Source organism: Brachyistius frenatus, unplaced genomic scaffold (genome assembly GCF_029030835.1).
Source record: "Brachyistius frenatus isolate BFR_SWC_R1_liver_20210118 unplaced genomic scaffold, ASM2903083v1 Contig_48, whole genome shotgun sequence".
Lineage (NCBI taxonomy): Eukaryota > Metazoa > Chordata > Actinopteri > Embiotocidae > Brachyistius > Brachyistius frenatus.
In genome coordinates this window covers 1,778,054-1,805,384 of record NW_027210647.1, presented here as the reverse complement: position 1 = coordinate 1,805,384, position 27,331 = coordinate 1,778,054, and the positions used below count along the sequence as shown (strand labels likewise).

At 38.7% G+C, this 27,331-nt stretch overlaps 1 protein-coding gene across 1 annotated transcript in view; it reads left to right on the top strand.

Moving 5' to 3' along the window:
* The window catches only part of grik3 (glutamate ionotropic receptor kainate type subunit 3), an 86,408-nt gene extending 60,181 nt beyond the window's left edge, over window positions 1-26,227 (top strand). Inside the window, exons 8-16 of the mRNA XM_069703836.1 lie at window positions 446-553; window positions 2,979-3,092; window positions 5,472-5,675; window positions 11,380-11,603; window positions 15,723-15,841; window positions 21,596-21,813; window positions 24,476-24,701; window positions 24,957-25,207; window positions 25,941-26,227. Of these exons, the coding sequence (XP_069559937.1) occupies window positions 446-553; window positions 2,979-3,092; window positions 5,472-5,675; window positions 11,380-11,603; window positions 15,723-15,841; window positions 21,596-21,813; window positions 24,476-24,701; window positions 24,957-25,207; window positions 25,941-26,135 (1,659 nt within the window). The 3' untranslated portion in view covers window positions 26,136-26,227. The remainder of the gene's footprint in view (window positions 1-445; window positions 554-2,978; window positions 3,093-5,471; window positions 5,676-11,379; window positions 11,604-15,722; window positions 15,842-21,595; window positions 21,814-24,475; window positions 24,702-24,956; window positions 25,208-25,940) is intronic.
* The last annotated feature ends 1,104 nt before the right edge of the window (window positions 26,228-27,331 follow it).

Genomic DNA, 27,331 nt, shown 5'->3' with positions numbered 1-27,331 from the left:
GTACGGTTTGTGTTTGTACATTGGGTCCGTTTGTGTGTGTGAGTGTGAATTTGCTCTCTGTAAAAGATAAAGTGTGTCGTGGTGTGTGTTTTCTTGACAGGACTTTTACATTTATCTGGGCATATTTGCTTCTTGCGGTTGTCAAAGTATTTTGGACTGTCCCAACATTTATTAACAGTACAATGGGTGTGATGAAATATTAGGTAAAACAATGTAATGCAATGTCAGGCAAGAGCACCACACCTATGATTTTAACACTCTTCAAAGTTAAATCAACAATTTTCATGAGGAACATTTAGGGATTGTTAGTTAAGGAAATATAATTTATATTAGGGTTATTGTATTGGTTATCATAGATTGTAGCTGTGTTTTGGCCACATTATAGGCTGGTAATGTTGATTTTTTTTTCCGTGAATATAGGTTTTAAATATATATTATCTTTCAGTCCCACTGGGATGGTTTGACGGGCAGACTTTCCTTCAACAAGACAACTGGTCTCCGTACAGACTTCGACCTGGACATCATCAGTCTGAAGGAGGAGGGACTTGAAAAGGTAACATTTTGTTAAAGACTGTGTTTGTTATGACTACATTCTTTGCAATGAAAGCACAACAGTAGTGTCTCATCACACGCAGCGTATGAAAATGTAGAATTTCTGTGATGACTGTACCGTAAAAAGAATTGAACGGATTACTGATGACAAAAATCCATTTCAGATTTTCCTCTTGATGTGAAACAGATAATGCAAATCTGAGTGTATCATTTACCTCCTAACAAGGAAGCAAATTGGCTGTTTCGACATAAGCATAAGTTAGTGGATCATAAAGCAAATTGGATTAGGGTACACATTAGGGTGTTAATTGCAGCCTCTCTAATGATAATTTGAGGTGATGCCCAAAATGCTATTTGGTGGTAATGAGCTGTATAAACATGTTTTACAAAAAAGGGGAAAAAAAACAAACTAAAAGGTTGGTAGAGTAGAACTTATTTTATTATACTGGAAGGCCTCTGGGCTACTACAGCTATTCTCTACTAAAGGGCTTTTATACATTATGAATACATCAAATAGGGATAAGTCCCATTATGACTTCCTCAAGTACTCCCTAAAGGCTCAAGACTATAAAATAGCGGGGGCTTTTCAGCTTGTAACCCTTCTGTTCAAGAGTTGGGCTCGTAACACTGCGGCTTTGAAATAATTCTTCTTCCTCTCCCTTTCACTGGCATCTTGTCCTGCATGTGGTCAATTAAGATGAAGCACAGTCATCTAGCTACAGTATTTGATGCCATATTAGCGCCTTCTTATTGTGCCTCTGACAAATCCTACGCTCGAGCGTGTTAGCCTCGATCCAGCACTGTGCTGTAGATTGCCGGATTTTTTTTTTTCTTTCTTGTATATCCGTGGAATCGGCTTTAACTGTTTGAGCCTGTTAAGATGTGGACTTTTTTTCTCAACTAATCCACTGTAATTGAATATTAGCCCAAGTTTGAGCGCATGCTGGAATTATGATCAGGTTCTCAGAGTGCCACTTCCACTCAATGCTGCCATGCTCAGGAGGGTGAAATAAATGTAATGCTCACCGTGTGGTTGCATGAGTAAATAACTTTTGAATCAAGTCCTCTGCTAATCATGTTTAATGAATTGAGCTAATTGTAATTGGGTACAATTAGAAAGAATTTTGCAAAGCGGAAAGCATTCAGATATTTTTAAATCTCTCTCCTGGAGTCCTCTTTGGTTGTGTGACAAGCTGTAACTAATGTGCTTTTCAAATTAGAGCATATGCCTCTCTCTGGATTAAGCAGAGAGGACATTAACAGACGTTTTTCATGCTTTTTTTTGGTGGGGGGTGTTGTATGTCTTTAAATGGATCCACCTCAAGCGCAAACCCCAGTGAATGTTAAAAGCTGTGTCTATAGTAAAAGAGAAAGTGGCAAGGGTGGGAGGAGGGTTTGGTGCAGGGCTCGACTTGCAAACAAAGATTGTTACAGACAGCCACAGGACTATTTGTGCTAATGATATGTTCCAGTGTCTCTACAATATGCAGAGGTTTGTGCCTGAGGGCTTCGTGCATGTAAAACTCCTTTTATTTGTTCAAGTCTCTTGGCTTATTTTACTGAGACTGCAGAGCTAAATTACTTTCACAATGCAATCCAACCGGCAAGCCCATGCTGTATCTTCATTCAAATTAACTGTAAACTTTTTTTGCAACACTTGCTATATTTTATTTTTCTGTTTCTGTCGCACTCATTGCTTAGCCATATGTTATATTTCCATATATCTCACAACCAGGGGGTGTTAGTTAGGGGTGTAGTGTTATAAGCCGAAGTACACCTGTAATGCATGGGCGCGCGACCGCACACAAGGGCGCATGAACGCTTGAACCTTATGGAGGCCAGTTTACATACAAAAGTCAGAAATGCTGCCTACATACTTAAATTGTTGTAATTGAATAAAGTCAACGAGAGACATTATGCTAATTTTAAAGGTTGTTCTGGATTACTCATCTAAAGTGCTATTGCCTGCACATATTTCAGCATTAAAGCCGTGTCACAAAATGAATGTTTTTTGTCCAATGAAAAGCTAGAGGGCTTTGACACAGATACAGGAAGTGATGCATTTGTGTTAATGCGTAATGTAGTAACTTTAATAGGGCAAACAGTAGTGGATCAAAACAAGGCTTCGAGATAAGTGGATCAATCAATACAACTTAATAGACAACTTTGTCATATTGTTTATACAATTCTTAAAATGATCCCAGTTTCTTTGCTTGGTTTTTTTTTTGAGATATACACTTAACTCTGCCTGCTTTCCAAAACGCCCTGGCCTGCTGATAAAAGGTGACTCAGCCAATCATCTAATGCAACTGGAGATGTGTTCAACCTGGCACTAATGTGGGAGATGGTTGGCGGGGGAGTCCGCTAAGGTCGTAGCCCGCCAACCGACACAGAACACTTAGCCACATACATTTCATCTTCCACAGGTGGGGAAGTGGAGTGTGTCGGGAGGTCTTAACATCACAGAAGTGCCGAAGCGAAAAGGGATGAACATCACTGATTCCCTGGCTAACCGCTCCCTCGTCATCACCACCATCCTGGTAGGTCACCCGTGTAGCCTGGAGTATAGGATGTCCTGCCCTTCACATCTCCCCATTTTTCCCTCTCAAATACATTCAAATCCAACCACCACAATATCATATTTTATTTAGTTCTTCTAGCAGTCACATTCATTTCACTCTAAAGCATCAGCCACGTTTTACTCTGAATATGTAAAAATATTAGGAAGAGGTGTTCTCAGTATCCATCTCTGTGATTGACACATAATGCACTGTATATTTGCCAAATCTAAACATAGCACAAACACACACAGAAATCCAAGATTAAACATTAGATACTGTAACTACACACAACATACGTGACAGCGTCAAGAATCCCTGGAGCAAAAATTTAAAAAAATAAACAAAATGAAGTCAGAGATACAATAAACTATTCCTGAGAATGCATAAATTACATGCTCTGATAGAAAGAACAAGTTGATCCACATTCATTTGTAGATCCCCAGTTGTATGTACTTAACACTATCAATGGCTGTTGGGGTCTTTGTGGAGCTATACAAGCTACAGTGATAAACACTGTTATTATACCCATATTAGACTACAACTTTGTTTCTGACCAAGTGTTTCAGCTGCACTTTAGATTTCCTCAAGTCTTTTGGATCATTTCTGTCTTAAAGCATATTTCCGACATGCTCCTTCATTTGCTATTTCTTTCTGGAATCATTAGTTTTAACATCATAAAACTGACTACTTTCAAATTGCTGAAGATAACTTTAATACCAATCTCCCCTCTTAGTGTAATGACATTGCATCAAACTGATTCCAGTGATGCATGAACAAGACGTCTGACAGCTTTATAGTGATAACTTCGTAGAAGAGATTAAGGCGCTTAATGTGTTTTTCCCCCTTACATTAATTGTTTGCACTCCATTGCCTGTAACGCCTCTGTGCAGACCAACCTTCCTCGTCTTTCTTTGATGCACGCCCGTGCTGCGACTGTGAGGCTAGAACTGGTATAAACATTCAGATTTGAGTCCAAACCTTGGGGAATAGCAAGAATTGGAAGGCTAGAAAGAGATGGAAATGACTTTCTCCCTGAACATGCAAACTTTTTGATCAATTTAATTGGACAACTCGAGCAAAGTTTGCAGCTAAGCACTTGCTCTCTAAATGCATTGTCATCAAGTATTCATAACTCATTATTTATTTAAGAAGTCATCCTAATCGTAATGTCCGAGTGTTTTCATATTTTGATAGTAAACAAAGATGTTCATCATTTACTCTGTGCTTTCCCGCGCATTCCTATTTAGTTGGAATTTATAGAATAAATTACAGCCTATTTTTCCATTCTTTACAGACAACTAGCCTCAGCTGACAACGTATCTGTGTCCACATGCCACCAGCACACAATGTTGTAATTTTGTTTTCCCCACCTACACCTTCACCATTTCTGCTCTTCCCGTTAAAAATTATTTCCTGAGGGAATGAAGAGTGTCATGACTGCCTATTTCCTCCTCTTTGACTGCATCTTTTTCCTTAGTGCCACACAAGCAACGGCTGAAAAAAAAAAAAAGGAAACACAAAGGAAGGGGTCACCTTCACAAGAGAATCAATTGCTCTGCTTCTGAGCTCAGTTTGTAAATTATACATCTGGCTATTGGAGGCAATAAATTGTATTACAGCTTTTGCATAAATGGATCAACATGTTTTGAAATGCACAGCGGGATATGCGAGTCTATCTGGCAGGGAAATGGTAACAGGCACTAAATAAAGGAAATCATTTATGAGCAATTCTGTGTTAGTCATTGTCACTGCAGGCATGAGCTCCGTTGCTCTCCCTCGGAGGTTGGTGACAATTGATGAAGGCAACATCGTGGGCATGTTCCATTTCACTGCTGCATTCTGTTCCTAATCAAGCTTTTATACTGTGCAAATTATGAGCAGCCAGGCAGGATATTACAGGCCAGTAAAGAGTGTCAGCTACCTGACCATAAAATGAACCGACCTGTGCACCAGCTATATAGGTCAATGCACGGCAGTGTGTGGGAGACAGTAGGTTTAGTTAGCTCAACACTGGAGGCACGCTGATAGTATAAACATTCCTTCTGTGTGCATTACCTTCAAAATGGAAAACACTAGCAACATCTTTTCAATATAAAATATATTTACTGACATTGCAGTCCTAATTTAGCGCAGGCCTCATTTCACTAATACTTCTAAGTTGGTAATACCTCAGCCTTTTTTCATATTTTAACACTCCCTGTATCCGCACACTGAACTTGAATCTGCTGTCGCTGCTTGTTAATGCAACAGCGACTCGTCAGCTCACATCACTTTGCTTCAATTAGGTGCATGTGCTGAAACAAATTGAAAAAGCTGACCTCACCATTGCTTTTCATTTGATTTTTTGGGTCTGTGCAGGAGGAGCCATATGTCATGCTTAAGAAGTCTGACAAGGCGCTGGTTGGGAACGACCGTTTCGAAGGATTCTGCATCGACTTGCTAAAAGAGCTGGCGAACATCCTGGGCTTCACGTACGAGATCCGCCTGGTGCCTGATGGGAAATACGGCTCTCAGGATGACAAGGGCCAGTGGAATGGCATGATTAGGGAACTTATAGAACATGTAAGTCTTACTTCATATTGTCTTATTTGCTGTCCTGTCAAGCGATATAGCTGAGAGAATGCCACTCTCACACAGTAAATGTGCAGCTGGAGCCTGAAGTCGGTTAACTTAGCTTAGAATATAGACTGTAAACGGCTAGCCTGGCTCTGACCAGTAGTAACGAAACACATCTACCACAGCATCTCCAAAGCCCACTAATTAAAATTAACAACTATTTATTGGCTGGGAGCAGTTGCCAGGCAACCAGCAAAGACTGCGGAAACTTCCAATAGCAGCAAACAAGTTCATTCTAAGGTGCTGGAAGAGGAATTTTGTTACCTTTGGATAAAGTAAGGGAAGTTGTTTCCCTTTGTTTTCGCTCTATATGCTCTATATTGGTAAACTAACCAACTGCTGGGTCCAGGTTCAAAATTCTAGATATTTTTGTCTTGGACTTCACAAGAAGACTTTCGAATGTCAAACTATTTCTTAAATATCTGCTGTAATTATGCATCTTCATACACTGTAAAAGTGTTTTGCATCATCACACAGACTTACAAAAGCATGCCACTGAACTGAACTGTAAGTTATGTCCTCCATGTGGACAGTGATATAGTTATGATTGAATACAAGTCAGGAAGAGCCTGCAAAGCTGTCAGTTACATTTATGGCACAATTATGTCAAGGTTGCCTAAAAGTTACAAGTCTGTTGATGCCATTCGGTGAGTCAAACCACTTCCATTAAACCAGATATTGAGCATGAGCATGTAATCCTGCATATAGTGCAGGATTCAGGGTAACACACCGGCACTCATCTTTCTGAGCGATAGTGGGCAATTGCAGCTGTCTGTGTCAAACTCAAAGCCTCAGCGGCCATGAAACAACCTCACATCGAAGTGATGGTGGCAATTCTCTGGTGGCATTTCATAAGTGTCCCTGTCAGTGTTCTCTCTTTGTCCTCAGCCCCTACAGGTCAGCGCTGTACTCAGCTGAAAACTTGTAATAGCTTAAGTGGCATTTAGTGCAGGGAATTGTATGGCAGGAGTCAATGGCTTGGTGCTGAAAGGGTTGGAAAAGGTGGGCTCCCACTGCAGCACTTTATTTCACCATCCAAGCCTTTTGCTAGATCCATGTTGATAACAATAACCTTTAGAGGAAAAAAAGGATTACCAAAGGCAGAGATTGCCGGCACAAAATCAAGATGCATGACTCCATCATTAAACTGCCCATGCAGTATTTGTTTTAGCCCTTTCTTTAGTTTAAAAGGGAGGAGCTGCAGGTGGCCACAAAGAGTCTGTTCATCAGCTTACAGACTAATAGAAAAAAGAATGTGTTGTTGTTGTTGTTTTTGTTGTTCGTGGCATACGGTTTACACGTGTTATAGCATCTGGTGACTGAGACCTTGGCACTGACTGTAAATATGAACATAAGCTGTTGAAAACAAACACACACACACACACACACACACACACACACACACACACACACACACACACACACACACACACACACACACACACACACACACACACACACACACACACACACACACACACAGGACATCCAATGTAGGTGCATTTTCTACTTTTGTGTACCTTTAGAGACAATTCGACAAGTTCTGAAGTAGCAGAATTAAATTCAACCATTTAAATATGAAGTTTTATATTGTTAATATATACTTCTGCCTTTTTCTGTCTATTGCCCTTGTAAATAGCAGCAGAGGATCTACACTGCTAGTTGTGGCTTTTACTGCTTCTTATCACATGACCAATGATACAAGACGACTTCTTTATGGATTTTGAGTCGGTTCTATTTTGTGGTCTGGTGCTTTCCTTACCCTGTTGGTAAGGATAATCTGATCAAGATCCAGCAGACCTGAAACATAAACTTCACGGCAATCTCAAGAGATCTGACCCTGAGATTATATGAGAGACCAGTATGGAAACCAATTTCTTCAGAAAAGAACACCAATTCCTCTTTGACAAGAAGTAAAACATATTGTACAGGAAGTAGCTATTTTCTTATATAAAGTATGTATCCCATACAACATATTTGTATTAAAGTCAATTGTATAAATGAAACCCATTTATTGTATACACCATGGGAGATAGAAAAGGTAAAGTGTACTGTTATATTTATCTTTTCAGTTTAAATTTATAATTACTTTCTATTGACCCCTTAAAAACCCGTTGCCCCCTCTTGTTATACTGACGAGAAATACAGATAGATAAGCTGTATACTGGTTTACTGGGGATCAGTGCCTTTACTTAAAGAGAGGTTAGAGAGTCAGATAAGGTCTGAGGGAGAAAATGGGGGAAACAGTTGGTTTTAGCTGATAAAGTGGTCCTGAAACAAAAGACATACATCTATGCTATACGCTCAAACACTGCACCTTCATAAATCATCACTGCATTACAGAATTACACAATGGTGTTTGACTGACATCTTTTTAAGAGAACAAGACTTGAGTTTATTAAAAATCATTCGTAAGCCTTCATTCATCTTTGTAGTTCACCGAGCTTTGCACACAGAGAAGATGTGACAGATATAGAGTAAAATTTGATGAGTTGTATATATGCGTTTGCCTTTTTATATGTTTTAGTATGAATATGATATAGTATTGTATATTAACTCCCCGTGCAAATGAACCTTCTGAATGACAAACTGCAGTGTTGCCAAGTGCAACGATTTAGCATTGTGTAACATGCAGCGCTTTATTTTCCCCTGTGTAGTCACAAAGCTCACTGCGATGCCAAAGGGCATTGTTTGTAAGGTGCTAAATGATGCAACAGGCCTTGTTAAACTTGATTTAGTCACAATAGATGATCACTTTAATCATGCTGTGATGCAAATGTTAATAGTGTCCTTAACACATCATTTGTTTCTGTCATGGCAATTAATCTTTGCTTCAACAGATACACTGGAAGGTTATAGCCAGCCCACTTCCTCTTTGTCTACGCAGACAGATAGTCAATTAGATTTATGTCTTAGAGAAGAAGTTACTCTGTTTACAGTTAGATAACACAGATTTTTCACATTTTTATGATCATTAAAATATTATTTGCTAGTTGCAGGCAGCATATGCTTACAAGTAGATGGCCAAATGTGAGTTGAATTTTGATCCGACACAGCAGGATGACCTGGTGTTGTGAGTGACTGACCCAAAGCTGCAAGGATGCAAGTTCAACTGCCACAGCAGCAACAACATATCTGTCCTGCCTGTCAAAGTGCCCTTGAGTAAATCACAGTTACAGTCCACAACATTCTGAACTTGCAGATTACACTGTGCACGCTTCATAATTAACCCCGTGTATATTTCGATAACAGACCACGTAATATAAGACGGTCCACACGTATCCATACTATTGTATGTTGTTTGCACATTCATTTCACACTGTGCATTTATTTTCCGCCGACAGTTTTGGAAAATGGATGTACACCTGGCTATTTGGGTGTTTTTATATTCCCTCAGCATCCCTAAAGCAAAAATTGCTATCTGTTATCTGCAGTTTCCATGGCATAGTTTAGCAAAGTGTTTCTGCAATTACAACATATTGTGCTGGGGCAAACTATGCACCTCTAGCTGCTCTAAATGTCTATAAACGGAACAAAAACTCTAAATGACAGCACTGCATAAAATCAGAATAACCAATCGTTTGCATTCAGAGACTATGTAACAGTGTGTGCAAATGTTCGTTAAAGGGTAAAAGCCTTGGTTGTGAGCAAGTTTCAATTACTGTATGTTTGGAGCTGGAGCGAATGCAGTATAGTCCTATCTGTATATATTTTACAAAAACAAAGACAAACTAACAATGCAGAGTATGTTGTATGTACACTGTACCATCAGTATTGTGGTTCATGTTAGTTGTAACTTCACGAATCCTCGAGGCAGTCTGTCAGGTGAGGAGGTCCGGAAGGAGAAAACCACTAAGCCCATCTGCAAACCCAGATAACACCGAGCCATGCGGCACATAGCAGGGCACTATCAGGTTATCTATCTCGTGCCCAGTTTGTGTGCCTAGGCAGAAAGCCGAACAAGGACATGCGGCATGTCTATTAGCCCCACCCTTGGGATGTCTGGAGTCACATGCTGGTTGATCTTACGGCTGAGTGGCAGGTTGGTTCAAAGCTGCGGTTGGCAGCGGAGAACCGAGGGAGCAGTAAGTGATGTACAAATTTGAATAGTTTAAAGGGGACAGCAGATGCACAGCAGGATGCATTGGTTTTCCCATCTTTCCATCTCTTCAGAAGCCGCTGTGTATTTACCCACCACGGTGTGGACCACAGGAGCACGTAAACCGCGGTGCTGCACGCAAAGTGGAAACATTTTCTTTCTGACCTTTGTTTACTGCTATGATGTAGTGATCACATGAGTCTGGGGGAAGAGCTGCCCCAGACGTAGAGAAAGTTTAATTCACATTGAGAATAGCCAGAGAGTCTTTGGAGGAGAATTTAGTGTAAAAAAAAACACACAGGCTTCAAGCTTCTAAAGAAAAACTAAATACAACATACAAAAGAATATGCAACAGAAGGCATCAGTTCACAAGATGGCATAGGCATGGGTGCATCATTTAGCTCATTTTCATTTCATTATACAAAGCTAGTGTGTGTGTGTGTATACAATTAGCAGATTTAATTCCTGTAGTGCTTGGTTTCGCATTAAATTCCATAACAAACGTGAAAACTCATTTAACTTGGTGAAAATGCTGTGCGGTGATCTGTTGCCTGAACGAGCCCTGTTCCTCTCCCACCGCTCAGTGTGTAGGAAGTAAAGAAAGCCTCCCTTTGTGAGTTGTGTCGTTTCTTGGAGGAAAGAGGTATCCGAGCGTGAACCAAGCAGCTGGTTTCATTAACCTCCTGTCCAGCCGTGGTGCATGGGAGCTGTGGGGGCCGCCGATACCTTCTGAATATGCAGTCAGACACATATAATGGGTGACTGCAACTTATCCCGTCATGCTCTATCGTGTGCATTGCATAATGCTGTATGGTGTCATATGTCATTCCAGTAGCACTATATAATGGCTTTAAAAAAGGGACCTCATATGATACCCTGGAACAATGTCTCTACTTTTTTAAAAGCCATCATTGAGGAAACATACTGCATCACTTTCACATCATGATTTTGGACGAGAATGCCACAGACATATAATATTGTATATATCCACACTTTTGATAAAAGACATATCTTATAGCCTTGTTGTAACCTCCTTATAAGTTATTCACTGTCATAGTTTTTTCATAGCTTAGTTATAATCGAACAGTACTAATAGTAAATTGATTTCAGTACCGATTTTTGTGGCTATTAATCCAAAGTTATTTTACAGACATTTTACTCAAAATTAGAAATTTTAACTTCATGCCTCTGTTTGGTTGTTAACAAAAGGATTTGGTGAGAGTCTGCGTTGCGTTGTAGATGACGTCACGGTAGGTTCACACAGTGTTGCTATAGTAATGCTGATGCATTGAGGGGGTTCTATCTGCCGTGGAAAACAAAAGTGAGTAGAGTCAAACCGAGTAGAGACAATACTGGCAGGGAATTTTGTACCAAATTTCACTGCAATACATTCTAATGTTTTGAGATATTTCAGTCTGGACCAAAGTGGTGGACCGGACGGACATTATTAGTATTACTCTAGCCACACAGTTAGCTTGATTAAAACCTTCCAATATGAAAATAGAAATCGAACAGTGTTACCATTCACTGTATGGTTTTTTTCCGCTACAGAGGGCAGACTTGGCAGTGTCTCCTCTCACCATCACCTACGTGCGTGAAAAGTTCATCGACTTCTCCAAGCCCTTCATGAGCATGGGTATCAGCATCTTGTATCGCAAACCCAACGCCACCAACAACGGCTTCTTCTCCTTCCTGAACCCCATGACTCCCGACATCTGGGTCTACATCCTCCTGGCCTACCTCGGTGTTAGCTGTGTCCTTTTTGTCATTGCCAGGTAAGTGCAGATGATACGTGCTATTTTGTCCTATCGAGTCTTTCATACCTTTCTCCATGAGGTCTTTCAGGATAGACACGGTAATCTACTCTGTTATCATTACAGTCTAGGGTTCGAGTAAACGAGCCAGTTTATCATACTGTGCTAGCTGGTGGGTAGTGATCCAAGGCAGTTATGTCTGCATGGGCTCTTCCACAACCCCGGCAGTGAGAGGAGGAATACAAAAAAAGCCTCCAGTTGAGTTGCAAAGTCCTATTCAGGGTGCAATTTCTGGTTTCCTGTGAGATGTCATTGAAACTAGCAATGCAGCTTAAAATGACCTTTTAAAAAGGAAGACATTTTGCTCAAGTAAAAAAGAATAACTTGATGTAATTATCATATTCATCAGCACAAAGACAAAAAAATATACACCTGATGTGAAATTGCATCAGAGGAGGCTATTTATAGTTGATCATCAGCATTTACATATTAATTAATGAAATTCCAGGCTGTAATAAGTTAGTCACAATTATTATCTATGGAGATTATGTGTTTGATTGGGTGAAAAGTATCTCACTTGTAATTCTTTTTTTTTTTATTTGGTCATGAATATAATGAATACCCTTTTAGTATCATTGTGTGTATTTCCTGCAGCTTCTCATGCAAAGTGGTGCTTGAGGAAGTTCTAGAAAAGCAGGCGTTGAAAGGATTTCTGGGCCTTGAGAGCAAACAGCTGCACTGCTCTATCCTCCAGCGTTGTTTTGAGACCAAACTAATTCTGGAGTGGCTTCGCATAAGTACAAAATCATCTTAAATTGCTGCATTAGTTGTTTCTTTTGTAAGCTGGCCTAGATAGCTGAAAGGCCATATTTCTAAAAGTGCATCATGTATAAAACAGAAGCGGAAAACAATGAGATGGCTACTTCAAGAACAAACAGCTAATTAAATGGTAAACAGAGGTATCAACATATCATCAACGAAATAAGGGCGAAAACTCTTTGGCTTGGGCTTTCAAAAGCTCTGCAGCTCCAATAATTAGTCTGCATTTCTCCAACTGAACTTCTATTATAGGTATAGATAAGAGATGTGTAGATTTTTACTGTAACACTTAAAACTAAGGTTTAAAGAGAGAATGTATATTTTGCATCCATAACTCAAACCCTGGAGATATGCATCAGAAAAAAATATGATTGGAGATCAAATTAAACAGCACAGAACACAAATTATTAAAACATTAGGTAATGTGTTAATGCGGATGAGCATTTATGGTCTGCTGTGTGTAATGAAGGTGGTTTCTCTCAGAAATCTACAATAAGGCATGGGGCCTTTTTATGGACTTTGAGATGTCTATCTATCCATGTACTGGCAAAACTAAGCATTTGTTTTCTATATTTTACAGTATATATATTTTAAATTATACCGTAGCAATGTAAACAATATATTTATTCACACTGTCCATATAATTTTATAAGATAGGGATTCATATTCCACTAATCTATTACATTGTGCTACTAAACATATTTACTGTAATAATGTCAAATTTATTTAAGGAATTTTACTGGGAATATTCAGTGTTTTTCTAATAGTCATTAAATCCCACAAAAAGACCAAAATGTGTCGATAAACTGATCAACCTATTTCTAGTGTAGCCAAAGCATGTGCTTTACAGCTCCACTGTTTTCTCAAAAAACTGAAAATACATTATTGAACATGCATACAGAACATACAGTAAATTGCTGCTGCAGACTTGTTTCTGCCATAATTCAGACTGAAATAAGTAGCGGAAAAATTACTGTTATTAGGCTGTGAAAATAAGTCATTTAATTATTGGCATAACTGTAACATCAGAAGACAGTACATGTTGGGTAGATATAAGTTCAAATTCAATATAATGTTTGTGACTGCAAACATGTTTTTGTGTTGTCTTTGCATGCTCAGGTGTTTTCAGATGTGTTAGCTGTGTTGTTGTCAGCATGCGGTCTGTAGCAAACTTATGGCTCTGCTTGACAGCACAGCCTTTTAAGAAATTAGCAGAGAAACCAGGAGTATTGAATCAGCGCTGTTACATTGCAAGTATAGAAACTGCACTCAAAATAATGGAGAAAGACATTCCTTTTTCTTCATTTGTTTTAAATCCTCTTCATGTATTTTCACTTTGCATGAAGTCTCTCCTATTTTCTGCGGCTCTTCACTATCACATATTATATGAACATGGCTTTCAATTTAACATTAAAGTAAAACAAAATGAGACTGAAGGAATTCATTAAGATGGTAGCGAGTACCACATTTGTACAACAGCTGTTCAAGGCCTCTCTGATGTCTGCAAATGTTATTACGGGCAGATGAGTCAGGAATTTTAATAGAAACACTTTCATGATAGACACACAAGTGAGTATATTCGACAGTCTTCATTTTAAGCAACAACATTTAGACAAGTCACACATTGGGCAAAAACAGTCTCAGTGCTCATCAGTTCAGATGTCTGGTTGTTTATTTAAGTTGAGAAATACGTGAATGAAGGCGGGAAAACTGTTTCATGATTAACCATCAGTCTTGTTCAGTGTCTGATTAAAATATAATACTGACAGGAAGTATCTCTGCACCATGTAATTGCATTAAAGTCTATCATTACTTTGTATTTTTTATTAAATGTAAATCAATTACAGTCAATCTTTCTCACTCTATTCTTTCAAAATAAAAACATTTAAATATGGACATGAGGATTCACTATAGTAGGTTCCAGTGGACCATTTTAGTTTCTACATTAGTTATATTTTTTCAGTTTCTTTTGACACCCCACTATCAAGTTAATCACTGAAGTCCAAAGCATACAATTATTCAAAGCTGAGCACCAGAATAAAGACCTAGAAACATTTTTTCACATAATATAAATATGTTTTAAAAGGGGTAAATGGTGACATTTGCCATGTTTTATCTCAGTGAATGCCTCTGAAAATGACTTGTGCAATAAAAGCATGCAGCAATAAAAGCAGATGTCAAATTAGATGGCAGAGATATGGAAAGATGCATGCTTTATGGTTTCATGCGACTTTAAGAGGAGTCTTCATGCCTCACATTTTCAAATATGACATTTTATACCCTCTGAAAAAAATTATATTTCTGTGCCTCATTGGTCGACTTTAACTACAAAGCATGCTGGAAAAAGTCAAGGGGATATTCAAGTGGAAGGCTTAAAAAACAGGACCAGTTTAAAATGTTTTGATTTGACATTTGATAACATTGACGGTAATTTTACACTCGTAAAACTACTTTATATGAACTAAATTTTAAATTCATGGCCACGTTGTTCCCACGATGTTACTACAGACAACGTTACATTATTAAAGCCGCACAGGTTAATGTTTTTGTGTGAACTCTCAATCAAAGAGTTCTGCGTTATGTGAAAGCTGTTGCTCATTGTAATGAATGCACAAACACACACACACACACACACACACACACACACACACACACACACACACACACACACACACACACACACACACACACACACACACACAAATACAAATTAACCAACTCTGCAGTTCCACTAAAGTCGATACTATTTTGGTATATTTCAACTTGGTGTTTTTGCTTCAGGGTTCACAGTTTTAATGCTTTGGGTTACTCTTCCTGTTTTTCAGTCTCATGTGCAGCAGCAGGCAGCTGTTTTTTTGTATTAATAAAGGCTTTAATGAACCAACTTTACGTTTACTGCCATGCAGAAAGGCAAATAAATAATCAACATTCATAATGTGGACAGAGAGCCCAAGCTAAATTATTGCTAAAGTCACCCTGTCCAGTTACCAGTGTCAACTTTATAAGGTCATCTGTCAACTTGGTGTTTACAGCTTGTTCTGTTGCCCCAAATGCCCCCCCCCCCAAAAAAAAAAAAAAATCAATTAATGTGTCTTTAAGTACTACATGTAGAGCTGCTGTCGTAATGCTGTCAGCAATACTTTTGTTAATCCAAATCAAAGCTGGAGCTCTAAAATAGCACCAACTCTCAGAATAACTCAAGCGAATACAATTCAGAAAAGAACGATGTTCAAGAAGGGTAAAGATGATTGATTCTTTCCTGAGATCCATTAACCGGTAACGATTTTAAAACAGCTTTCCAACTTCCTCTCTCAATCCCAGGTTCAGCCCATACGAGTGGTACGACGCCCATCCCTGCAATCCCGGATCAGATGTGGTAGAAAACAACTTCACCCTCCTCAACAGCTTCTGGTTCGGAGTCGGCTCCTTAATGCAACAAGGTATGGCGGCACGCACATCCTCTTCCCTGTCAAAAACAATAACATCACCCCCACCGCCGCCTCCTTTCCTCTTCCCGTCGCTAGCTCCCACTTCCTGCCTCTTTAACTGACAAGCTCCATGATTTCCATTCTGTGACTGTTTCATGAGACATTTACCTGTCAGGAACAACTGCACAGCTCAGTCTTACATGACAAAGGAAGGCTGTTGTCACATACCTGCTGTTTAAAAAGGGAAGAGTAGGTGCCAGGCACTTGTCAAGAGATTGGCGGGTAAGGATGAAAAACATTGTTGCATTTATTTCCTCTTAACACAGTGACTGGCCCTGCTCAAAAGCTTCCTGTGCATTGGGACGAAAAGGTTAAGTTGAGGAACATGTCTGACAAATACCAGCTGTCAGCCGTGCTAGAACGGGCTGCCGTGACGTTTTCAGCGCTGCATGACTTGAACTGAGAGTGATCCGGTGCAGAGAATCCATATGTCTAACAAGTCGCCCACCAGCTAATGTCTCTGATATCATTTGATGCCGAATTATGTTGAAAGCAGGTGTGACATATATATTGTGTCAGGAGAAAAAAACAAAAAAAGAAGCACTTTTCCTTTCCGTACAAGAACCCAGCATGTTTCATTAAAGCTCGTACTGCGGATGTAATCCTTTTGACTGAAAAACCAAAGAGAAATAAATGGGTTTCACTTGCTAGGTGTCCCATAAAGGAATACGTAAGCTAATGAAGGCCCAGAAATAACGTAATGAAGTCAACTCTGGAGAAAAAGATCCAAGTAAAAAAATGTTTAACCTCAATGTAACAAGACAAATCAAGGAGGCTTAGACTGTGACTCGGCAGTGGATCTTTGCCCGTAAGGATAGAAAACACATTCAGCAATTCATTAAGCACAGAAACTCGGCAGCACTCTTGTGAAACTGCATAGCAGCTCTGCCAATTTGCCAGTGCAGGCGGGGAACTATGAGTGCAGCACCAGCGTACTGGAGGGGAGAGGAGAGAGATAATCAAAACAAAATGAGCTAGTTAGTAGCCTATATTATTAAACTAAACAGGAGAGAATTTTTTCCATTATAATTCGAACCGCGGCACACAGTGTTGTCTGTAAAAGCCAGAGCTCCCATGTTTCTTTTATTTGCTGTAGCTTAGTGAAGCTGTTGCTGCTGCTGCTAATCAGCTCTTATTCATAGGTCCCTGAAAATGGAAGGTAATATGAGGTTGGTGTGTGTTTTGTTTGTTCTCTAGCAGGCTTATCTTGAATATAAATATGAACACAGAATGCATATTTTTATTTTGCATAACTAGGCTATTTATACATGATCTTTGAATTAAGGATTGTCAAAAATACCTTGACAGTGAACATATTTTGTATGTAAAGTTTAAAGCTCGCACACACACACTGGCTTTCCATGACACTATATTTGTGCTACTGTGCCTTGTAACACATGCTGCACGGTGGTATCTGCGGCGAGGTATAGTTTGTTTGTGTCACATAAACACACATCCCTTGCTTGTCTGACAAACACTGACAGCAGCTGAGACGGAAGCCATTTCCTTGACATGTCTAAAAAAAATGGACGTGTTTGAGGAGATCCTAAATTTTTTTTTTTTTTTTTTTAAATCTACCAGCTTTTCTGTGGGAGGAAGGTGTCAAGGACAACACAAAGAACATAAAGTATGAGGAGGTGCAAAAGCAAACACGTTGTGTACTTCAGATGCATTCCTTGGGGTCTCAGTAGGCTTTTGCTCACAACAAACATATGTCTGATCATTTCTCGTAAATTGGTTTCCCATATAAAATAACTTTTGAAAGTATGTTTAATTTATGAGTTGCTTTATTCCCAGTTCTCTCATTCTCCGTGACATCATTCCTTCATTTATTAAAGTACATTTCTCCTCTATAATATAGTATTTTGTAAATAATATTACCAAGACCAAATTAGTGTCTATTTTTTTTTTTATTTTGTTTTGTTTTGTTTTTTTGTTCTTTACACAAAAACTAACCTGTTGTGGATTTGTGTCTTTGGTTAAGAAACAGGATTTTCTTTTTCTTTCTATTTTTATCAGATTCAGATTAAGATTTACTTGCAATGAAATAAACATTTCCTTTAATAAGTGTCATTGTTTTAAAGCAATTAACAATTATTAAAGGCCTCCAGCTCTGAAAGGGAGCCTTTGTGCGGTGACTTCACAGAAGAGAATGCTAAGTGCAGGTAATCATTCTCATGGGAAAGCCCAGTTCTGTCATGTTGAGGTGAGGCATTGCTTGTGGGGAGAAACACTCCAGAAAACCGGGGCATTGTATTTAGCACAATGCACTACTGAATCCACTGAGAAAAGCTTCTTTTTTCCCCCAGGATGACAATTTAAAAGGCCTCATTTAATGCAAAACAGTCTGTTCATTTATTCGAAGGAGAAACGCAGTGTCAGAGTGACTTCCTTATGATCTCCTCTCAAGAAATATATTCGGAGGTGTTTGTAGTGGCTGTAGACAGACAGTATGTACACCGTTAACTCCATTATTGTATGTAGTATTCAGAAATGTTACAACTATAGTAACACACATATAGTTTCAACTTCAGACAACCTAAATCTTTTTGTGTTTTTGTGTGTGCTGGTTAACTAAGGCTATTTATACAATACAGAGAAACTGTTTAAAGCCTCGAAGCGCCATGTTCACCTTGATATATAAATCATAATACTGCAGGAGAAAAAATAATCGAACAGTTGTAAAAAATGCAAGAGTACAGTTTTCGCTGAATTCAATGAAAATAACTTTGAAAATTCAAGTTTACAATTTAATATTACCAGATGAGCTGTCTACTTTTGAGGCATCATACATTTTACAGATATACTGTACGAAAGAATCTCACTGATATTTCGCAATTTGTAAAGTATTGCAAATGGAACAATTTTAGCAATCAATATCATCTCAAGAATCTAACGTTAGCTTGGCCAAAAAAAACAAGCTGAACTCCCTATGAACTGAAAAAAGCCCCCTTACTACAGCGCACTAACAATCACTTGGTAAAATATGGCTTTTCTTATAAAAATACAAAAGTAGCCTAATATCTACACAACATTACAATTTCTTCTACTGACTAAAAGTGAGGTTTTTAAATAAGGTTCCGACTGCAAGAAAACAAATATAAAGTGTTGATGGTTGACGTCTTATTCCAAAGTGTACTTTTTGTTCCTGTACGAGTTTACAGATGTATATACCAAGATACGACACAATGAATGTTTATTATATCTATTATACCATATATCTATGGCTGTTTGTTGTGTTAGCATGTGGAGCAAAAATGAACTACTTCATGACCATTTTGCATATCCATTGTCTTTCTGAGAGAGTTAGATAAAAACACTGGTACTACTCTCCTACCCATGCCTGAAAGAGAGCTGGCTCAGGCGCTTGGCTTTGTATAAAGACCAGTAGCAGGGGGAAACAGCTGGAGTGACTCAGTGAACTAGATGTGATTGAAAGGCGAAATCCTCCATTATGGCACAAAAATAAGCAATAATATGTATAATATTCATAATCTTAGGATATGTTCGGACTGCATGCAAATCTGTTTTTGTTTTTTTTCTCAAATCAGACCTTTAAGACAGACTGTCCACACTGTTTTTTTGAAAGTGAACAGATTGGACTTTGTATGTCCAGACATTACCAACATATCTGCATGGGTTGCTATGGTAACAAAGTACACACAGCTACGGTGGTGAAGCAGCTTTTCAACACAGAAGCTGCCGCCATGGAAGTGGCAGCAGACAGTTTTGGCTTCTCTCCGTGGACTGTTGTTATCATCCACCACTGACACTTTCTGATAGTGCTGTTAGTGGTAGCATTGATTATTTTTTTAACAGTGAATTGCGAATAAGTTACTGTAGTGTAGACAATCATCAGAGTATATATATATATATATATGAATATTAAAAAAAAAAAAAATGTCCATAACAAGTCCCCTTTAAAGAACCTTCTGCAGGTCTTTCGGACATCAGTTTTTGCCTTTCCTGTTTTGTATTTTATCTTCTGTGACGTTTTTGATTGCACGTGAATTCCTGATCCCGATCAGAAAATAAAACATGTCTATTTTCGTCACAGCAAAATCCCACAACAATATTTGCTCTTGAATAGGGGAGCAAATCTTGAGGTCGATTTGATGTTTGGGTTACTAATGGTGTCAGTATTTCTTTTTCCCTGACAGAAAATATATATTCCCTTGGTTTACAAGAAATGAGCCATTCCTCAAAGAAGTGTATGGTATATTGACACCATTTTATTTCCCCGGCACAATATGACTGATCTTCTTTTTTTGTATTTATTAGAGTTTTCTGATGCAGCGCCATATACTGTTCCCTGCTGACGACAGCGCTTTATAGTGTGGAATTCAATTGAGTTACCCATTGCTTCACTTCATTTTGAGTGCAACCAGAGAATGCATCTGGATCTCCCTGTCTGAAGTCACACTGAATTAAGGGATGCTACTGTCTTCCCTTGTTTTAACCATGTAGAGGGTTTGTCAAACCACAAAGGACAAATCCAATCAAATTTAGTAGAACAGGTTAAAGAGCTGACCACTCTGCCCCCCTCCTGTGGGTTTGTTACTCTTCAGAATTGCCCTCATAAATCTTCGCAGTAAAGCAACAGAGTGCACAAAGCACAAGGGTATTTAAAGGTTGTCAGAGATGAGATATAAAGTAACTTTAACACCAGTCAGTGAGCCATTGTTAACATAGTATTACTCAGCAGAGGACCACTCAAAGTCAAGGCTGATGCAGGTGTACTGTCAGTCTGGCTAGGTATAGCCTGATTTTTCTTTATCCATTTCTATAAACGCTGTGATTTCTTAACTAAATATATTATTGTGCATCAAGCAGACCTGATGAGATATGAAATGACATGGTCAGAGAATGGTGCGGGAATTACATCAAAAATGTCTTTCCTCAAGATTTAATCTCCCGTATTGTTTTTTGGAGATCAACTTTTTGGGCAGGTGGTTGGCCAAAATTCATTTCATACAAAAGATTCAGTAACAGACTATGGTGGTCAACCACAAATGCCATTAACCCCCCATGAGATATATCTAAATTGGTTACTGAATGCTGGCAGCGCTTGAGCAGTAGAAAGCTCTTAAGTGTGATTACAACAGTGAACAGTTGCCGGATTGCAGAAAATGAACCAGCCGTTTTGAGAGAACAATTGAATCGTACAGAAACGCTATGTTCTGTGTTGCAGATACAATATGTGCAAATACCAAACTTAGAACTAGAAATATTGATAGACGTTTCAAGGATAGTTATTATACTCCATAATTAAAGGCTTTTAATGTGTAAGACTTTTATGTAAGCATATGTTGTGATAAATGCAAGCTAGACTTTAAGGCAACATGAAATGGCTAAATAGCTTGATATAGTACACTGTGAAAGATACTATTTAAAATCTCAAGGCTTACATGAACTATATATTATATCTTGTGAAAAAACCTGAGAAAATTTACACTTTTACTGGTCTGATCTACCATTGCTGAATTCTTAGCTTAACGTTTGGCTCACCTGCCAAGCTGGCTTCCATTTCTGTTTCCTCACTGACAGTACCTTGATCAACACAAGCAGAACTGCCAAAAACATTTGCAGGCTAATTTACAAAATGCAAGCGATCATCTCACTGCATTTGTTTAATTCAGTTACAGTATTGGCATGTATAATTGTATCTCATTAATTACTTATACTCTTTCACTGTGTTGCACACAGGCTCAGAACTGATGCCCAAAGCTCTGTCGACCAGGATAATCGGCGGGATCTGGTGGTTCTTCACGCTCATCATCATATCGTCCTATACAGCAAACTTAGCAGCTTTTCTCACTGTGGAGAGAATGGACTCGCCTGTGGACTCGGCTGATGACATTGCCAAGCAGACCAAGATTGAGTATGGTGTGGTCAAAGATGGGGCAACCATGTCTTTCTTCAAGGTGAAGTACAAACAATACAGTTATGACTGAGTAATACAAGATAAATGAATTACTAATAATTCCTGGATGTATTAATCAGATTGTCACTGAAATGAAATCACTATATATATATATATATATATACACACACACACACACGCATATGTATATATATAAATATACATATATGTGTAAATATATAATTCCAATTAGATCTTACTTTCCACAACAAAGGCAAATTATTTAGCCTCTCCACTTCTCCACTATTTGATGTGTTCCTGTTGATTTCTTTTTATTTCGACATGTCAGCGTTTGCCTGCAGGGTCTTTGACTTTATTATTAGGAGCTTTGCTTTAGATGCTGCTCCTTCTGCTGTGGTGCTGAATAACACATGTAACAAAGTTAGTTTCTCAGGGTAAGAAAATGAAAACACTGCACATTTTGAAGACAATCTATAAGTTTATGACAGTCAATCACAAAAAAAAAAAAAGGATTCTTCCAGGTCATCAGTCTGTCTGTCCGCCCTGGTTCCTATGACTCCCAATTTTTCTAGTTGAGTTCATAAATACTGTATTCTTAGTTGTTGCTGAATAGTGTGTGTGTTCTGCATACCACGGCTCTGATTATGTATGAGATTTTTTTTTTTTTTTTCTGAAACTCTACCCTATCATGTTTTTGGAAAAAAAATATTAAGGTACTAATCATGATACTTTACAGTTGACAATTTTTTACAGAAATGTCCTGTAATGATAAATACAGCTTTTCAAGGGAAAATAAATCAACCATCAGTTCTTCTGGATGTAAATGAATGTTATTTTAGATCGTTATCTGCATTTTGATAAATCGTGGTTATGATCATCACGTCATAAATATAAGGAGACACAGGTGGCTAATTACCCAAGTTCAAGTGCCCTCTGCTCCTTCTTGCTCTAACAGAAAGGCTTAATGATGTTAACTCAATGAGGCAGAGAAGGATGATAAATACTGGCAAGACCAGGGAGTAGATAAAGGCTGTGCAGATGTATGTAGCCAGATGCATTTGGTCCTGAATTTATGGCACAAAAACATATTCAACTGACTGTGGTTCTGTTTGAATGTAGTCAAAATGTGCAGCAAGTTGTCACTTAAGAAGAGTCTACTCTAATAATTACCCATCACATGACAGATGGATAGTTGTGGGCCAGATGCATTTCTATGACAAAGAGACAAGTGTTGACGAGTTGATATTTTGATTGGGGATCGAGGCAAAATCCAAAAAGGTTTCAGTCCCAAGTTATTACTGATTTCTTCCACCGCCTTCACAAGATTTCCTTCTTTCATACTTATGCATCCAATACAATATAACTAACCTCTAATAAATACAATAAGCGGGTCATCAGAGAGAAAATGTTTTAGTAATGGCTGAGCAGGTATAATTAAAGTAAAGCAATGCTGTTGTTCATTAAAATAATTAGTGTGGACATTTAAATGGAACTTTCTAATTGAAGTTTGTTTGAACCTAGTTTTTATTTGGATACAATATAAACTGGCAGCGGGACATTCATTGAGTCAATGTCAATTATGTTGTGTGGTGGATCAATGTTTTTAGTTGATCCAACGTAAAGATTTTTGGTGTGGACAATCTAAATACTGTACAAGTTGATAGTCATGTTGAAACTAGCAACTGCATGAGAAAACTTGATAAGCCATTGTTGTCCAGACAGTTATCACATTACCTGAAAGCCTTTGTATGAGAAGCTGTTTGTTATATTGAATCGAGAGAATTGACAGGCACACTTAAGTGACTGCTTCCAAGTAAAGTGGTATGCCAGTTGTAAGCAATTCTGGACTCAGAGAGATGGGATCTAAAGTGAAAGTCTTTCTCATGAGTCATTTATAAATTACACATGCTGGGAAAAAAAAAATGCCTCAACTGTTCTCAGTTGGCAACTTGGCAACATTTGCCACACATCTTAATTGGTATGTTCATATTACTCTGATGTTAGTTTTAATATCAGACTATCATATCTCACTTTCAAGTCGCCAGGACTCTGCTTCTACTGGAGTTAAGAATAATAGAGGGCTTTTTATAATAGCATCTTTCACAATTCGAAATGGCTTATAGTCTTTAGACAGTAATTATCTAGGATTAGACATGGCATAAATGTGACCTCACAGAAAATTGCATGAAATACCACACAGCCTGATGCACGACTAATGGCGAGGCATTCTATTATTACTGCCTCGGTAGCACTTATGAGAATAGATGTGTGCAAAGCTTCAATTTACTGCCCTTTAATCCTGTGACAATGGAGATCTGTAGGAGTAATCATTGAAATCTATTTGGTCACTAGCAAAAGAAACCATATTCTTAAATGCCGTAAATTAACAAATACCACCAGTGTATTCGCTGACATTTTTTATTCAAGCTCCTAAAAAAAAAGAAGCATAGGTGCAAAGTTATTCTGCCATTCTTCAGGGCTACAGAGGGAACCGTGAGATTTCATGCTCAGCATTATTTCCAGCTTCAACACCTTGGGCTATAACATTTAAGTTATTTTGCTCAAGTTCAACCTTTTTATTGTGGTAAAAGCTCTGTATACTTTTCAACTACTTTTTCTTTGCCTCTAGCGACGGAGATTGTTTAAATGAGGTTCCAAGGTGTGGCTTTTTTTTTTTAACGGGCTCTTTCCATCCTTTACAGAAATCTAGGGTTTCTACTTTTGAGAAGATGTGGGCCTTTATGAGCAGCAGGCCAAGAACATCACTGGTGAAGTCTATTGAGGATGGGATTCAGAGGGTGCTGAGGTCAGACTATGCCCTCATTACGGAGTCGACCACCATTGATTACATCACAAGGAGGAACTGTAACCTGACACAAGTGGGAGGGCTGATCGACAGCAAAGGCTATGGCATCGGCACTCCCCTCGGTAAGACTCCTGGATGGCTAGATAATACATCTGAGACTATCAATCAATGAAGAAATTTAGGCACTTTCATAAGTTATGTGTTTCTTTTTGAAGGATGAGGGTGAGGTTTTGCTTTTTAGATGCAGCAGCAGCATAAAACGTGCTTTTCTTCAGCTACTAGTCAGACAGTATGACACAATGTGTTTATGAACCTTATTATCACAGAGTCCAGCTGGCGTTTCTTCCAAAGTAAAATAGGCCTTATGTTGCTTCCAGGCTCCCCGTACAGGGACAAAATCACCATAGCAATCCTAAGCATCTTGGAGGATGGGCGCCTACACATGCTGAAGGAGAAGTGGTGGAGTGGGAGCAGCTGCTTAGATGAAGAGCGTCGCGAGACAGGCCCCATGGGTATCCAAAACCTGGGTGGTATATTCATTGTGCTGGCATCTGGCCTAGTGCTGTCTGTTTTTGTGGCAATTGCTGAATTCATCTACAAGTTGAGGAAGACTGCGGAACGCGAGCAGGTATATATCCCCATAAATTAGTTTTTTTCTTAATTGAATGTTTACACTGTGGTTTGAATGGATGAGAGATTAATGTACAATTCATTTAATTACACTCCAATAGGATTTCAGTTTATTTCACCCTGATTTCAGCAAAGAAGTTTGTAACCATGCCCATTTTGTTATGATACTTATTCCACGTAGCCTCTAAACCAAAGCTGTGCTCTATTCATGGCTTTTAGTTCAAACATGTTATAAAAGGATTTGCATGCCTTTGGCTAATCCCCAGGAGTACTTGGCCATAACACCACAACATTTACTTATTTTAACACTCATAATTGCAAATTGGAGCATAGAGAATTAATCCATTATTAGTCATTGGGGATGTCAGAATAGCATGAACCCTTGACTGTTGTAAATCACTAATTTGGTCATGCTAAGTGAGTAGTTGCATCTATGCTCATGCACCATACTTCACTCTTTCTGGCACAGCAGCAACAATGAACTGTGTGCAGGCTACATGTGGTGGTGGTGTAGTTTGACATTGCTGACAGCCATGGATGCACATGCACACACACATATGCACACACCAGCATTAATATAACGGGAATATTCTAATCCATTTGTGCTCTTTAGACTGTCGACACTCTCTGCTGTCAATTTTTTTTTTTTTAAAGCTAAGGCATTTACCCCCCGTCCCTTTCCCCCTCTTCTCCTTCTTACTCCCCTCCCCGCATCCTCCCTTTTTGCCCAGAGGTCTTTGTGCAGTGCCATGGTGGACGAGATCAGACTGTCGTTCACCTGCGAGAGACGGGTGAAACACAAGCCTCAGCCTCCAGTCATGGTGAAGACGGATGCAGTGATCAACATGCACGCCTACAACGACCGACGACTCCCGGGAAAGGACAACATGAGCTGCAGCACTGGGATGACGCCTGTGTTCCCATGACAATGTGTTCCCCACAGGGCAAGAGCATCCTGGGCAACGTTTCAGGGATGGTGCCAGAGACTAGAGACAATGGCATAGACGGGATCACCAGATACACCATTAACCACAGTGACATGGGGACACTAACAAAACATGGGCAACTCAAAATGGCAGCATCAGCCACACAGGTATGACAATATTCACCACTGTAATCCAAACCACAAGAGGTAAAAAAAATATATATTGGGGGAGGTTTTGGGGGAGAAAAATTTCCATTCTTGAGGAAGGAAACAGGATACCCAAATAATCAGTTTCAAGTCTGATGTTTACGTGCGCAACAGAAAAACCCAAGAAAATACTCGACGTTCAAGGATTCCTCAAACATTGAAAAGACTGAAAATTTTATTGGAAAAAATGACCTAAAGCAACAGAATTCTTCAAGAATTTTGGAGAATGGCAATAAATGACAGCTACACAATACAACAAGGACAAGGAATAATGGCTTTCATAGAAGATCAGTTTTGCCACACATGAAAATTATGATACCACGTTCTAAACCTTTATCCTGCTCCTGAATGGCCTTTGACAGCAGAAAATAATGTTACCTCAGACATGTTGGGCTGGAATGGTAGTGTTTGAGTCAAAAGCTGGAGGAACACTAGTTTAGTACCTGCAGTATTGTTATTGGTGGAAACCCATAGCAAGATGTGAAACAGTAAATTTAAGTTTTAACTATATTGTTACACACAAGCGATCACTGATGCAAAGTGGACTGTGGGGATATCTATATTAAAAATAAGAGATTTCATTATGGACAGTTGGATCATGCTGATGTGGGATCAAATCTATTTGGGCAAAAATAAGTTTTATGTCAAATGATTTTGATTTTGAATTTTAATCAGTTGACTTTTTCATTGCCAAAGATCAGACCATTTAACAGAACTATACACAGAACATTTTGGGCCAAAACTGTCGACTTGTTAGAGCACTAATTTTATGGTCAATGCAAAGTAAATTGGAATGATTCATATGGAACTCTTAAGGGATCTTACTTTAATATTTGTATTCCAACCATGCAGGGTAATACTGCAGTTAAAAGGTATCCAAGTAAATATATATTTAGCACAGTCGTGGCAGAGTATTCGCTGGTTTTGCAAACCACCTCTCCTCAAAATATTGTTATCAACACTGTAATGTAAAACAATCATTGCATAAGA